This window comes from Phoenix dactylifera, chromosome 9, assembly GCF_051530095.1.
Source record: "Phoenix dactylifera cultivar Ajwa chromosome 9, Ajwa_hap1_PhDact_Kaust_v1.1, whole genome shotgun sequence".
Taxonomy (NCBI): domain Eukaryota; kingdom Viridiplantae; phylum Streptophyta; class Magnoliopsida; order Arecales; family Arecaceae; genus Phoenix; species Phoenix dactylifera.
This window is the reverse complement of record NC_143198.1, coordinates 3002457-3017198: the sequence shown is the minus strand read 5'-3', so window position 1 is coordinate 3017198 and position 14742 is coordinate 3002457. Positions and strand designations below refer to the sequence as shown.

At 40.0% G+C, this 14742-nt stretch overlaps 2 protein-coding genes across 4 annotated transcripts; both read right to left on the bottom strand.

Annotated features, from left to right (window-relative positions):
* Window positions 1-2123: 2123 nt before the first annotated feature.
* LOC103704449 (Ankyrin repeat family protein) lies at window positions 2124-7332 on the bottom strand. 2 transcript variants are annotated; one of them, XM_008787723.6, is made up of 5 exons: window positions 6942-7332; window positions 6671-6803; window positions 4229-4353; window positions 3971-4117; window positions 2124-2673 (listed from the first exon to the last, which is right to left on the bottom strand). In XM_008787723.6, the coding sequence occupies exons 1-5, from the start codon at window positions 7116-7118 to the stop codon at window positions 2539-2541; spliced, it is 717 nt and encodes a 238-aa protein (XP_008785945.4). In that variant the 5' UTR covers window positions 7119-7332; the 3' UTR covers window positions 2124-2538. The 2 variants fall into 2 exon arrangements, with proteins under 2 accessions (XP_008785945.4, XP_089781345.1); XM_089925219.1 differs by having other exon boundaries at window positions 4229-4348; window positions 6672-6803; window positions 6942-7314.
* Window positions 7333-8809: 1477 nt separating this feature from the next.
* LOC103704450 (cyclic nucleotide-gated ion channel 2-like) lies at window positions 8810-14742 on the bottom strand. 2 transcript variants are annotated; one of them, XM_008787725.6, is made up of 8 exons: window positions 14277-14719; window positions 13536-14181; window positions 12354-12569; window positions 10819-11147; window positions 10514-10625; window positions 10164-10400; window positions 9610-9696; window positions 8810-9474 (listed from the first exon to the last, which is right to left on the bottom strand). In XM_008787725.6, the coding sequence occupies exons 1-8, from the start codon at window positions 14312-14314 to the stop codon at window positions 8989-8991; spliced, it is 2151 nt and encodes a 716-aa protein (XP_008785947.4). In that variant the 5' UTR covers window positions 14315-14719; the 3' UTR covers window positions 8810-8988. The 2 variants fall into 2 exon arrangements, with proteins under 2 accessions (XP_008785947.4, XP_026659376.4); XM_026803575.4 differs by lacking the exon at window positions 12354-12569 and having other exon boundaries at window positions 14277-14742.

The following is a 14742-nucleotide window of genomic DNA, read 5'->3' as shown; positions in this document are numbered from 1 at the left end:
TTCTCAATAATTGTAGATAGAGATGCTAAATAATCCACTTCAATTTAAGAATTTGAATGATCTACCATAGCTCGAAAGTTAGCGTCTTTTTTTTTTAAACAAAAAGTTTAAGTTTGTTAGAAATGATCTTGGAGTTAATGCTATACTTCTTGCAGATTCTCTCTTTAATTTTGATCAGTTTCCATTGCTTGTCATTCATTGGGATCGTTTATGTTGTTGCTAATTTATTGTCTTAACAGGGCACTTTAATTATTTTTCCAGATCAATGGTCCAGAGGAATTATCACTTGAAAGATGAGGATTTCCTGCCACAGTCATTTCCAAACCAGGGAGTTGGTGGTGGGGAGAACAGCTATAACAGCAATCCTTCTCAATACCAATCATTCTTCTCCTCCCCTTACTCTTGATCGAAGTGGGATTTATGATACTGATCTTCCTGTACATTTTGTTAGTGTACCTTAATATCCTATCTGTCTGGCATAGTTTTTGTATGTACGCTAGAAAATGATTCTTGACCCACTCACTGTTTCACGGTATGACCAAGAAACGATGGCAGCGTAGAAAGGCGGAAAAAGTTTGCTTTTTCTTTCTAGGAATACATGGTAACATCTAAAAATGCTTCAGGACTAGATGTGTTAGCTGTTTGGGTGGACTTGTTATGTAGTTCATTCTAGGATTGCTATTTACAGTAGACTAGGTTCTTTAAACCAAGGTTTGCTAGTGCATTGTTTTCCTTGGCACTGATACTATAAATTTGGCAGAAATAAGTAGATGAAAAATTATTCTCTTGATGTGTTGAACTCCTTTTTTTTTTTGGCATAGAAATATATAATCTTCTGAGTTGGAATTCTGTAAATTCTGGTACTTTCTATCTGCGATTAGTTTAATTATTTTCAGCCAACTCATGTCTAAGACAGCCATTGTTATAGTTCTCATTTTTCAGTAATGTATGAGCTTAGCTTTTGTGTGCAACCAATGGTGCTGTCATTTGGTGCATCAAAACCTCACAAGCTAATAACCCGCCACCCGACCCTGCCACGAGAGAGAGAGAGAGAGAGAGAGAAAACCAAAGCCAGCATTATAAAGAGCTCTTGTGCAAGGTGATTCTTGTTAATTGGAGTGTAAAATGAGGAAAAAAAATTCCTTGTGCCATGTATTATAGAGGATAGCTGCCACTTCAGCATTTATATTCTAGGTTTGTTTTATTTTTTTTTTTATTTTTTTGGCGGCAATATACGAGAGCAGTTGTATGATAAAGTGTCAAATAAGCAGTACACGCTGATGGGAGCCCCAGAGCATCTTCCAACTTCATTTAGGATGTTTGTGAACAAATACTATAAACCTTGACCGCCTGAACCGAACTGTGGCAAGGCAGGCCGATATCTGTTCCAATATGGTGCCTGTCAAAGGCTGCTTCTCAGGTGTTCTTCCAGAAGAGAACCCTGAAATTAATTGGCATCAATTGTCCAGAAAAGAGCATCATAGAAAATACTGGAGAGAGATCACTTTCAGACGGCATCAAGATTGCTATAAGGTTAAAAAAAAAAGGGTATCATGAAAATCTCGCACGATAGATGTAGTCTCCTGGTCGATCCAATGATTGACCGCATCTACTTATGCGTAAAAAATTACATATTCACTCTATTCGCTTTTTGCATTGGAGCACTTATATCATCTTACATCATTCATCCGTGGGCAGAGACAGAAAAACAAATTTGCCTTTGTTCTTTGTGATTACTCTCGAACGATCATTTGCAGCGGGCAGGCTCGATACGCTTGCCGGCATGGTTTGCCAACTGGCCTGCGTGCTGAGCTCGCAGGAGCTTTCTGTGACCAGTGCTGCAGAAATTTCCTTTTGGATGGATGGACCTGTCTGAGAAGCTGGCTGGGAATAAGCCAAGCAGTGCTTACAACCTGCCTCAAATTAGAGGTAGCTTTTAATTTTTGGTGTGGGCTAGGTGGACCTGCTAGAAGAGTATATATGACAGATATCATCAATCAAAGGTAACCTCGGACAGCATTGGGTTTCAATAAGTGGCCTCCCGGTTGTGTCGCACGCAGGTTTACTCCAAAGTGATCTACATCTTTGGATGGAACAGCAAAAACTCAAAATGCAGCACCCCACACTGAAATTACTAACATACTAATCATGCAATTTCAATCACACGTGCAACACTAAAGATTGGATCATGGACCTCTCCCACAAGGGTCGAGACGCTGTTATTACAACCCAATTCCCCAAAAATGATCAAGAAGTCCAAGATCAAAACATGATTCACTTAGAATGACTTCTGAGAACTGACAAATACATATTGCCCGTATTCTCCAAGCAGAATCAGTAGTTTAAACTTGAGGAAGAGCCCATAAGCTAAACTCAATTCTCCACCCATCTTAAGGGAAAATTTAGAAATGCAAGAGAAGTCGGATACAGCTGAACAGAAATTCCTCACCAGGCAAGCATTTCAGCCTTACTTTTAAGAGTCATAGTTGTTTGTGAGCATATAAGTAGTCCTTTTTGAAAGTGTCATCAATTCATAATCTAACCTTCCAGCATTGCCTTGGCTGCGTCGATCAATGTTGGTCTAAATTCAGCCGACGCTCGACCGAGCACAGTGCATCCTTCCTTGTCTTCAACATCAACATCAGCCCCATGTCTTATTAAGAGAAGAGCAACCTATCCAACCGAAAAATCAAATGACAGCAAGAGAAAGATGGAGATGAACATGATTATGGTGCTCGCTGTAACCACAAATAAGAAGTTGTGCAATGCAAAGGATTTTACAAATGTTTGGCAAGAACATGTCCTGTGCATATCCTACCACAGCTAACAAATCCAAAATCCATCTGGCCAAGAATCCAGGCTTTCTTTCCCTTTTTGTTTTTGTTTTTGAGAAAAGATCCGGGTCCTTGTTATTTCTAAGTATCGTGGTTTTAGTTTCCTTATACCAAAGTTCACCTGTCTCATGATATTTGAGCACTGTGTTCGGGAACTTGTTCAGACCCACAGAGCAAACAGGAGAAAAAACCTTTAATATATTTTAATGACCATTACCATCAGAAGAAGTTTCAAGGTGTTTACTGCAATGTTTTAAATTGTGGTGCATACTGTCGCATATGTACCTGCATATGCATATAAGGTCCCTTGACGGCACCATATTGCCCATACTCAGTACTCTATGTGGTCCTATCGCATATGGACCACACAAACAGTCCACTTAATATTGCCTGGCCACATATATGGCCTGCTTAGTATTATGGCTTCATATACGAGCTTATCTAGCATTCTGAAGTTACATATACAGCCCACTATTACGTAGGCCCATCTAGTGAAGTGAGTTCAAGCTGACGATTAGGTTTGATATGGGTTTCAGGAGTGGCTGATATGGACATTAATAGTACTAAAATGTTGATTATGTTATAGTTATAGCTATTGGATATTAGTCACTCGGCAATAAAAAAACATTAATTATTGGTTGTTATTGTTATCAATATTGCTACTATCCATCCATAAAATATTATCATTATTATTATTTATATTATAATTAATATATTATATTTATTCTTAAATATTTAAAAAATAAACATATATGCAGCCACATATGCAGCCTGCAAGCTGTATATGCACAATATGGTCCCTTGACCACCCATACATCGCAGCTGTTTTTTAGGACACCAGATTACTATTAGAGTCATGCGTGATTTTTCTAGTCAAGTGTCAGAATAGCTTTCAATGTAATCTCAGGAAAAAAAGAACATGAGAGGGCAGGGGTGGTTGGGTCTTATTTATGTTTTACTAACCCTGGCTTTGATTTCAGGATATTGATATTAGCAAATCAGGAGACAACTAGGTGAATGAGGGGTCTTCAGGGGTATTTGCATAAAACTTACGATGAAAGCCATTTGCTCCAGGAAAAAGTTAAAAAAAAAAGAAAAAGAAAACCAACACAGTGGAATGTTGTATTCTCATTTACCTGTTTGTTCTGACATATCACTGCATGCATGAGAGGAGTTTGGCCTGCTTTATCAGTGGCATCGACCTCTGCTCCTTCCTCAATCAATAGCTCACATAACTCCGAGTTTCCAGTACTTGCAGCCCTATGTAGTGGGGTGCAACCAAACTGAGTCAAATGCACATCAGAACTTCATTAAGGAACCATGTGCGCAACGTCTACTATAAGCTTAGCATGCAAACATGGTAACGAATTCTAATTTCTCATAAGTTTGCAGACCTTGTCTTTCTTATTTATTTTTGCACCATGGGCTATTAGAATTTCAGCTATTTTCAACCACCCCTTACTAGCAGCATAATGAAGAGCAGTGCGGCCACCATCATTAGCCAGATTGACATCAGCTCCTATTTGTACAAACTTTAAATCAGTACAAGATCCAAGTGCAAATCATGAAGTAGTAGTTTGGAGTTGTATTGACAAAAATAGAGCAATTTTTCTAGCATATGCTAAAGATATCTGTAGAATGTAGAAAATTGACAATCAATTGAGTTGTTTGAACGTTGGCCTGATGCCTAATCATTCTCTCTATCTCAACAAAAAAAAAAAAAAAATGCTTGACTGTTGGAATTAGGGCCAATGAGCTGGAAACTCAAAAGGAAATCTAAAAAATATTATAAGAATTTCAAGCTGTCATATTAACTTTAAGAGTGAAGAGAATTAAGTAAAATGAAAGGATTCATCAAATTTAACATAAAGGTTCTATGCTGATCAGGCATATGTTAATTGACATCACCAAGGTTGAAAGCAAGACTTTGAAAAATGTTGTTGCTGCTGCAAATGGAAATATAAAGATACTATCCTTGCACTAGTAGCAAACTAAAAGAACCGTGAATGATTGGGATAGTCTGTGGTGGCACACAACTCAACAGCCTTCAATTATGCTCATGCCCTTTCTCTTCTGTTGTTTTAACTCCCATTTAATATCCCTTGTAATCGTACTCTTTTAATTAAACATTACCCACCAATCAAAAGAAGCTGGAAAGGCAAATTAACTATAACTTGAGGATCAAGAAAGCTCGTGCATTTTTATCCAAGATATGTTGTACCGTACCAGACGATACCGGACATACCGTACCGTACCGATTCAGTACCAGTACCGATGGCCTACCAATTCGGTATCAGTATCAGTGGCGTACTGCATACCGTACCGTACCGACGCTCGGTACGCTAGGCGTACCACGTACCGTATCGATTCTATACTAGTGTAGCACCGGTACGAAATTCGATACCAGTACCACGAACCTTGGTTTTATCTTTTGCTTCACATAAAGTCTCTAGGATTTCAATTGACCATGGCATAAAGGGTGCAAAATGCAACCACAACCACGAAACTATTGTGATTCACCTGATCGTTCTGATCTAATTGTCAAATTAATTGAAAGAACACTTTTGGCTTGTATGACAACAAAGTAAAATAAAATATGTATAGAGAGAAATTCTTGGGGAGGAACCCTTAAAGAATACTAAGAAAAAAATATAATTACAGAGTCATCTAGAAGAGAAGCCCTTCCGAATGCTACTTATTTACAGAATAGGCATTTTAAAATGAGGTAAGATGGACAATAGGAAGGATATATAAAACATTATAGGCCTAAGTTTTAATTCGGCACGTGATCTCTAGGTGCTCAAAAAAAAAAAAACGTAGAAAAAACAAGAGAGTAGGAATGTAAACTTGTTGTGAATAATATTTGCTAAATTATATTGCTTTGTACTTCACATATGCGCATGCCTTATGGTATTCATGATTAATCATTTTGTAAGGTTTTCAATGTCGTCTTACACGTCATCATCAAATTTTCCACAAGCATATTAACAAAAATTCATATGGAATTCATGCATGTACTTACAACCATCAAATCTCTAAATACTAAACCATGCTCCTTCTAAACACTAAACTATCCTCCATCGAAACGAAATCAAAGCCCTTTTTAAAACTCTATTGTGATATATTCTTTAAACATCATAAAATCACACTCCATCATGAGAAAAAAAGAACTAGTGGAATATCGAAGCAAATCACCTCTTTTATTTCTAACTCAATAGTTTAATATGGGTCAATTTTTGTAACATATTTTCACTTCACATACTAGTTCAAAATTCCAATGGCCTTGAATTAACCACGTGCACAAACAATAAGACCAAGAGAATATTCCTAAAGTCCACGGTTTGTTTGCGTTATGCTCTAACTCTCTAAGACCTCCCACCCAATATTCAACTTCCCACCACAATATGCTTAGCAGAATGACCAACATTCAAGTTTCACGACCATCTTTGTCACTTTTTTGAAACTTCCAAGCTAACAACCAACACCACATCACATTAACAGATGTAACAAAAGTTGCATAAAGAAGTATTTGACAGTGTAAAGCCAGAGAAAGATCACAGTAGAGGCCAAAATGCTCAAGCATCTCAACCACAAAAAAATAGAACAAGTCTGAAATACTTTTAGACAGACACTGAAGAATTTACGCAATATAAATAACAACACCTCAAAATTTATCACATTTTCATGGTCATTTTACATTAGAACTCCTAGACTCTCTCTTAGGATTCTCAAGGATCTTATTTCGTCTTGCAAAAGGGAATACCATATGATGCTTCAGTGCAAAAAGAAAAAAATCAGAGCTGTTGATCAAGATGCCAAGTTATGCGCAAGCTCACCTCTATCAACCAAGATCTCGACGATTTGCACATTGCCGATGCTGGCAGCCGAGTGCAGCGGCGCCCATCCCTCTTCATCCTTGCTGTTAACTCCACTCACCGATGGATCAGCTGCCGATAGCACATTAACCACCTAATATTTTTTTCCAAAAAAAGACTAATTAAATCCTCGGTTGCCCAATAATTTGAACAAGAACTCAAACCCTAGATGCATAGATTCGACAAAGAGAGACCAAATTCGTGAAATAAAGCATCTAGTTCGAAAACTCGCCTCAGGGCGGCCAGAGGAGGCGGCGGCGTGAAGGAGGGACCGGCCGTCCTCGTTCCGCATGGATCGAGCCCGGCGGAGTACTTCCTCGGGAAGGGAGGAGAAGAGGGAGGCGTCCCCCTTCTCTGCGGCTTGGAAGAGGTCCTCTTGCTTCGGGGCATCGATCTCCATCGCCTCCATTGCCGTCGATCGGAGAAGCCTTGGTTCTAGGGTTTCGATGGCTCCAGGGCTTGGGGCCTTCTTCGCGAAAGTTCCGGAACAGAGCTCGGATCCCCTCCAGACTCCCAGTTCTTGCAATCACCGGACGGGAAATTATATCCTACACGGGGGAACAAAAACCTTATTGGGCGGGCACTAAAGAAAGAAGCAGCGAGCCGGCTTTCTCTTGGGCCATATTTTCTTTAGTATCTAGGTTAAAGAAAACAAAGCCTAAAAATTAATTTTTTTTTAATAATAAAGTCATCTTTTTTATGATTTAAATAAAAAATATGATATTCTTTTATCTCTTATTTTTAGAATATTTTTTTTTTTGTCATTACATTATATGATTAGATGATACATACCAAACAGATTAATTATCCAGCAAGTCGAATGCATACCTCTAGATAAATGAATACGCAGTTTTCAGAATATAATGTTCTACGGTAATGTACTATAACTAGCACGTAAGATTATTTTATTTGATAGCCGTACATCTTTTAATATCAGCTATTGAGCACTACACAACATTCTGCAATACAAATTGTACACTATAGAAGATCTATGCTCAGTCATACTATGTACCTTTGCCGCATGTATAGGCACCATCCTATAATTAGGGCTGGAGTCTAAATTATCGGTTTTTAGGTCAAATTATACGACATTAGAATCTAAATATAGTAAATTTATCAGGTTTAATCTAAACTTGTATGGGACCTTTATACTTTTAGAGTGTTTAAGCTAGAGGACTTACCTGTCCATAGAAAGAGATCAAAAAAATTTACTGAGGGAAGTGTGTAGCACTAACAACAAAGTTATAGCCAACACACTTAACACTATCGAGCATGGATCTACTCGCTTGCTATGGTTTATACTCGCATTCTCTATCCGGAAATCCCACAAGGAGTGTTTAATTCCTAGCACAAGCGCCAATTGGCTTCTTTTGTGAATCCAAATTCAAGTACTTGAATTTCTCGATCAGGCTAACAAGCACTTGTTGGAAAATGGAATAAAATAACATTATATTTGAGGTCATGCAGGATTTTTATTCATTACAAAAGAATTAATAAACAATATACTTATTAAATTTACAGATAAATAAAGTAATAGATAATGGAATTTAATTTAAGATATGGAGGATGGTGTCCTTGAAATAGTTCGAGCTCCTCCTGATGCACAAGATTGTTTTGCTCATCTACTCCTAAGATACAACCACAAGCATAGACTAATAAACTTAACGGGCAGCCATTAGTAAGAAAAATTGGAAGAGCAGGATCATAAAATAGAAAGAGCAGGCTTCTGCAAGGTGAGTGAGCTAAGGAATCACAACCCACCCCCCGAACCCTCTCCTTCTCTAGGTTCAAATAACAATATTTTCTTGTTTGCATTGTTTCTAGTTTGTCTTGCACAGACATTGGTCTGTCTTCTCTTTCTGCAAGCTATGCAGACATTGGTTTGTCTTCTCTTTGGCTCGGTACATGGGGTAAGTTGGGTGTCAAGTCGAGAGTTAAAAGCTCTTTTCCTTGTAAGATAGTGCCTTTAAACACCTTCGATGCCTTCTAACGTTTTTGCCTGACATAAAAAATCTAACAATTAAGTCACTGTTGCTGCCATTTAATCATAGGAATGTGAAACTACTTGCTGAAGAGCAGAATTCACTTGCAAATAAAAGCTTCCCAGGGACCAATGGCACTCATTCATTGGCAAAAATAATAAAACCAATCCATTATTTTCACCTGCGAACAATTAAGCCATTGAATGCAAGGTTTTTCACTAATTGCATCTCCTTCTTTTGTACCCAGTTTAAATATAACCTTCACCATTGTAACGACTTAATGCAGCTGCTTTTCTACTATTCAAGGTGGTCATGAGGTCGAAGCGACATGAACATTGCAGCATAGAGCCGAAGGCGTCGCTCGCTGTCGCCGAGCTCTGGTGGTGGATTCACCATGCCTCCAGTCCTCGCTTTGCAGCGGCGCCAGGCTAGCTGTATGTTAACAGCTGCCCATGTCCTCCAGTTTGATGAGTAGTACCTTGCTGTTCTCTTGAGCCTCTCGTTTGCGAAGTTGTACCTGAAGTGCTCGGTGATGTATCGAAGATGGGGTGCATCTAAACCGAAGGCCTCAGTCGGATCGACGCACTCGAAGGTGGCAGAAGAAGGTGGCAGCCGATCGACGAAAGGGCGGCGGAGGCACCATGACAGGAGCTCGTCCCCTAGGAAATTTCCAGGGCCCAGCATGCATGTGGCCACCGTGCCTTGACTCAGGTGCTGGCTACTCTTCAATTGCCCCCGGACGATAAACACCATGCAATGAACGGGATCTCCTTCTCTGATTACCTGGTGCAGAAGTAATAGTTCATAGCAACAAAAGGAGAGGACATTGCAACCTACGAGGAATATAGATAAGCTAATATGCTGCAAAGATCCTTCCATTCCACTAGATGACTGCAGTGTTTCTGTCCCTAGTCGTACCTTTTCACCCCTGGAGAAAACAAGGGGTTTAACTCTATCGCATATATTGTCAAGGATAAGGTCATCCAAGTTGTGGAAGAATGGCACCTGAATGACAAAAATGAACCCAACCGAATTAGTTTCGTCTTCACATAATAAGTACTAGCTATTCTATCTGATCAAGCAATAGTCGAATGAAAAAAAAAAAATCCTTTATCTGGAATAATAGTAGCTCTTTATCCTAATTGCATGGGCATATTAGTATGCTTCTCTAAATTTATTTGGTTGAATGCTCTTCTGTAAGTTTTTTTGTGAATGGGTTGTACTTGATGACTGATTTAGCCATGGATTTCTTTTGTCTTCTTACTTTATGACATCTGTACAGAGAATATTAGCTGTTGCTTTGTTCATTTCCAGTTCGATCTTTATGGTTCTAATGAATGAACCATTGTTTGGGAAGGGAAGGAGGGTGCACAAACTTGAGTTCGAACTTGATGCCTGATGCTCTGTTTCATCAATGACACCCCTCCTGCTCTTTCTTATAGACTGACATATTGTCTCAACAATTAAACTACCTTCTTGATGAGATCAAGGCAGAGATGGCGCTTTATGTCTCGCCTTAGTCCTTCTGGGAATTCTTCAATGATGTCCATTTCATCCTCCCCTCTCATTGCAAGCCACCTCTGGCGTTCATACTGGCGGACTCTCTGTCTCAGGCGTGACGGTAGCTGCCTCCGCTTCATCCACCATTCCATGTCTCGAAACCGTAATTGCATCTTCCTCTTACTCGCCATGACCGCATGCAAGAATACCTATCAATTACCAAGCTCAAGCTGTTAGAAACTCACAGTTCACATACTTCTGTACTTTTTTCTACCGATAATTATAGATGATTAAGGGAGAAGATGGATAAAGAAAAACATACCTGAATGTTGCCGATCAACAAAGTGAAGAGCATTAGGCCACTTAATACGATGATGATACTGAATATAACTTCTAGCCAGTGGCTTGTAGGCTCGAGATCATTGCCAAAAGTGCTGTATAAGAATACTATCATCAGTAATTTTCAATTCACAGCTGCATATACTTAATACGTTTAAATCCTCTGAAGGTATGATTGGTAATTAGCTTAGTAAAGAAAAATATATATGGTATATTGAAAGAAATTTGCAGATTTGAACCATGATAGTTTGATGCTTTAAATACTACAGCTTTTTAAGTTAGAATTACCTTAGAGTCATAAGTCCCCAGAATATAGGGTAAAGGATTTTGACAGCAAGTGAGTTGCTGGAAACAACAGGGAGAGCCCCATTGTAGATCCCAAAGCGGAATGGTCCATTTCCATTTAAACAAACTGGAATATTTTGGATTCCAATGGCTGTTGTCAAGTTACTCTTGCATGCTAATTCGTCCATGCCTAATGGCAAGGGAAGGCGGTAACAGACCTCCTTGGAACAGGCCAATGATACAAGATCACAATTGTTGTTCTTCTCGCATTGTTGTCGGAGGCACGAGGCAACACGTTGAATTGCAAGAACATACCAACACCCACCAGCTACCTGAAATAAACCAACATATAACTCCAGTGTTGTTGCATTAATACTGTTAGTATTATTTGTAGTTACCGACCAAACAAAATAAAAAGAGCTTGGGTCTTTTATATCAAAACAAAATCTTAGTAATTGGTAATCGTTCTTGAATCAAAGGGTTTATCTTTGTCTATTTTGATTTGAGTCGAATTCATAACTGTTTGAATTGCTCTCCAACCAAATTCGACACTCATGCTTGACAACTTGAAGCTTACTGAATTTCTTGATAAGTTGCAGATTGTTATATGCTACGGTCTTAAATTTTGCTTTAGCAGGGATAGACATTATAACTTCGAATAATAAATTATATACTTCGCCACTTTGTAATTTCTAACTATGTCTTCTCTCCATTTGCAGGTTGAAATTGGCTGAAGCAGTGAGGTGCTCGACGCAACAAGATCATATCCAAGTTCATGAATCCTATGATTTCTCCACATGGAAATAAGTAAGTTTCATGTTCATCTTTTGTGACAGAGAGAGATACTGAGCACTTGGGAATTTTACCTTATGTTCGAGTTTCTTTATTTAGTTTTCTTCCTGAGATTCTACAAGTTTAAGTTGAACCCATCCATATATTTGACTGTCACTGGTGACTAACAAGTGATGTATGTTGCTAAGTAAAACAACCATTGATTGATGTTGGGTTTAGCAAAGACATTTTATAATCTCAATAACTGACAAATTGATACTTGAGGCTAAGTCCATTGTTTGGTCGGAGCACAATGCCAATTAAATACAAAATTTTTTTTCTATAGGGTGACTTTAAGATGCAATATTATTTTAAATAACTATTCTGGTTATCTTGGAAGTGGACTATAGTTATATTTGCATAGTTGTACCATATTCTTTCCCTGATGGTAAGCTTAAGTTACAGCAATTTATCTTTCAAGGTGAAAATAAGTTCAAATTAGGTAGCTTGCATGACTCGAACATTTTGGTCCTACTTATATTCAAGTCTCTGTTTACAATTTCCATTTTGTTTTCGTATTTCCTATATCGATCCTTGCCTTCTTCCCTCTTGTTTATGTTATTACAAGTCTAGGTGAATTTCTATGGGAGCTCTATCATTTCAGGAACTTAAACTACACAGCAACTTGCTACTGCAGTAAGATTAACTAATCAGTACAGCAATCTATTAATATATAAGAGTTTAGATTAGGATGAAGTGCTACTTACATGAGAGGCAATAAAGTAAGCTATTAGGTTGAGGCAAAAGCCCCACCAAATTGTTCCAAAAATGTAGCCAGTAACTTTCTGCATCCTTCTCATCACACAGATGCTGTGATATACCTTGGGGAGGAATTGGAACAAGAAGATCAACAGAAGTATAGTCATAATGAGCTTAATCTGTTCTTCCCTTATCAATTTTGGTATAACCAGCCAAAAGACAGCCTGCATAGGTTCAGAATGTAAGGAAGAATAAGTATAAACAACATTCAAAGTTCATCAAATAAACCAGACACACCTAAGTTAGGTTTGGTCTAATTTAGGTTCATAGCTTGGTCCCATTGGTCTCAGCCTATTCACCTATCTACCACACACCCTTGTCCTCATATAAATGAATGCAATCAGTTCATGTCAGTGCATTAGTCCCCATGAGATAGATGCTATAAATTAAATCTCTTCCAAAAGATTGAGCAACGAGTACTCCACAAAAAGAAGAAACTTCTTGACAAGTCTTGGTTGCATCATGGCGTCTAATTTTCCATTGCCTGGTCTGCTAAAACTCAACGCAGATATCCTGACTGCAACAAGAAATCTTAGGCTAAGATCTGTTCATTATTTTATTAATCCACTGCATCATTAGCTTCTGAGCTATTATTTTAGCTCTCTATCTAGTACGTCAGTTTTTCAAAACATTCGTAATCCAATTTCCAAATTCAAGTTGGCATGTATAGTACCATCTTGAATTTGAGAGAATGTTAGAATAATTTTAGAGATCACATAAAAAGCTGTATCACTCATAATATTTTTTTTATTAGCATAATTCTGTGCCAACCTATATTAGTTTTCTTTATTAGCATAATATTGTTAGTTTAGGGATTACGTGACAACCTGTATCGCCTATATTATTTTTTATATATGAAATCTGTATGGAAATATATATAACCTTTAAAATATACTGAATATGGCAGAAGTAATGGAGAAATAAAATCATTTTTCTCTCTCCTTTTCTTTTGTTTTTCTCTTCTTCTCTAAATATTTCAACAATTTCTTTAATTGACGAAGCGCTTTCATATTTTGAATCCTAACCGAAGTAATGCGTGATTAAGACTGTATCATCTCAAGAAAAAGGCAACACTAATCTAAATATCGTTAGCTGAATAAAGCTAATTAACTGGTCCTAATTATAATTACCTGGGGCACCGGGAGGATGACGAAGATGTCGAACCAGAAGCCTTTGAGGGAGCGCAGGTAGCGGGCGGCGATGGTCCGGGCGTCCCACACCAGCTTGCCGCAACCCACCACCAGCGACTCCCTCGACACGTACGCCACCCGGAGCTGCAGCCACACGTGCATCACGTGCACCGCGTCGGCGCACGTGCGCAGCACCGTCACCACCGCCGCCAGCCCGCCGTCCATGTACAGGCACGGCGCGCCGCCCCGCCCGATCGACAGCGCATAGAAGAACAGGGGGTCCACCGCCAGCGCCGCCGCCCGGGCCAGCAGTATCGCCCGGTTCCACCGCCGGACTTGCTTGCTCCTCGGATCGAGAACCGAGCCGAAGATCCAGGAATTCGGCCGGCGTTGGAGGCCCGCAGGGCGGGGGGCGGGCTGGCTCCGGATCGGGATCAGCGAGGAGCCGGCGCTGGCCTCCCACTCGGGCGTGTGGGCGCGGTCGCAGCTGGTCGAGTGGAACGCCGGCACGCCCGGCTGGGTGCATGCGTAGCACTCCACCGCCGCAGGCGGTATCGGGTTGCTGCCGCCACCACTCTCCTTGCTGCTGTCCGTGTCATCGTCGTCGTCCGACCGGATCTTTCGATGCCGGAACGCTCCCACCCACCTGAGAGATGATTTCAGCTCGACAACACGAAAGCAGCAGTAGTGATAGTACTAGAACCAGATGCAAAAGCTGGGGGATTGATGCCTTTGACATACCTTGAGAGGAAAGAGTGGAATTCAGAGAACAAAGACATCTTCTTCCATTAATGACGAGAACCATGAGAGTGGGTTTATAGAGTGTGGTTATCTTTTCCTCTCCCTTCCTTCTCTCCCTCCTTCATTACGAGTTCGTGCGCGAATTTTGGGGAGAATAGAAGGTGGTCAGAAGTACAAGATGGATGCGATAAGAGAGAGTAGAGAGGAAGTGGTGGGTAGAAGGATGCGGTCATGTAGGTGGGGACGGCGTCCGGCGCGTGTCGTGCGACGGGAGGAGGCCGGGGATGGGGTACGGAAAGGTGGGGTCCGCCGTCGAGCACTTGGTTGGCGGTTTTGCCACGCGGGGAAGCCCGAGGAGAGAGGGTGACTTGTGGGACACCGACGACGTGCTGCCTACCGTCCGGCGCCGGATGAGGCGGAAAAACTCGAGTTTGGAGCTGCTCAAGAGATTTCATGACATTGTGTT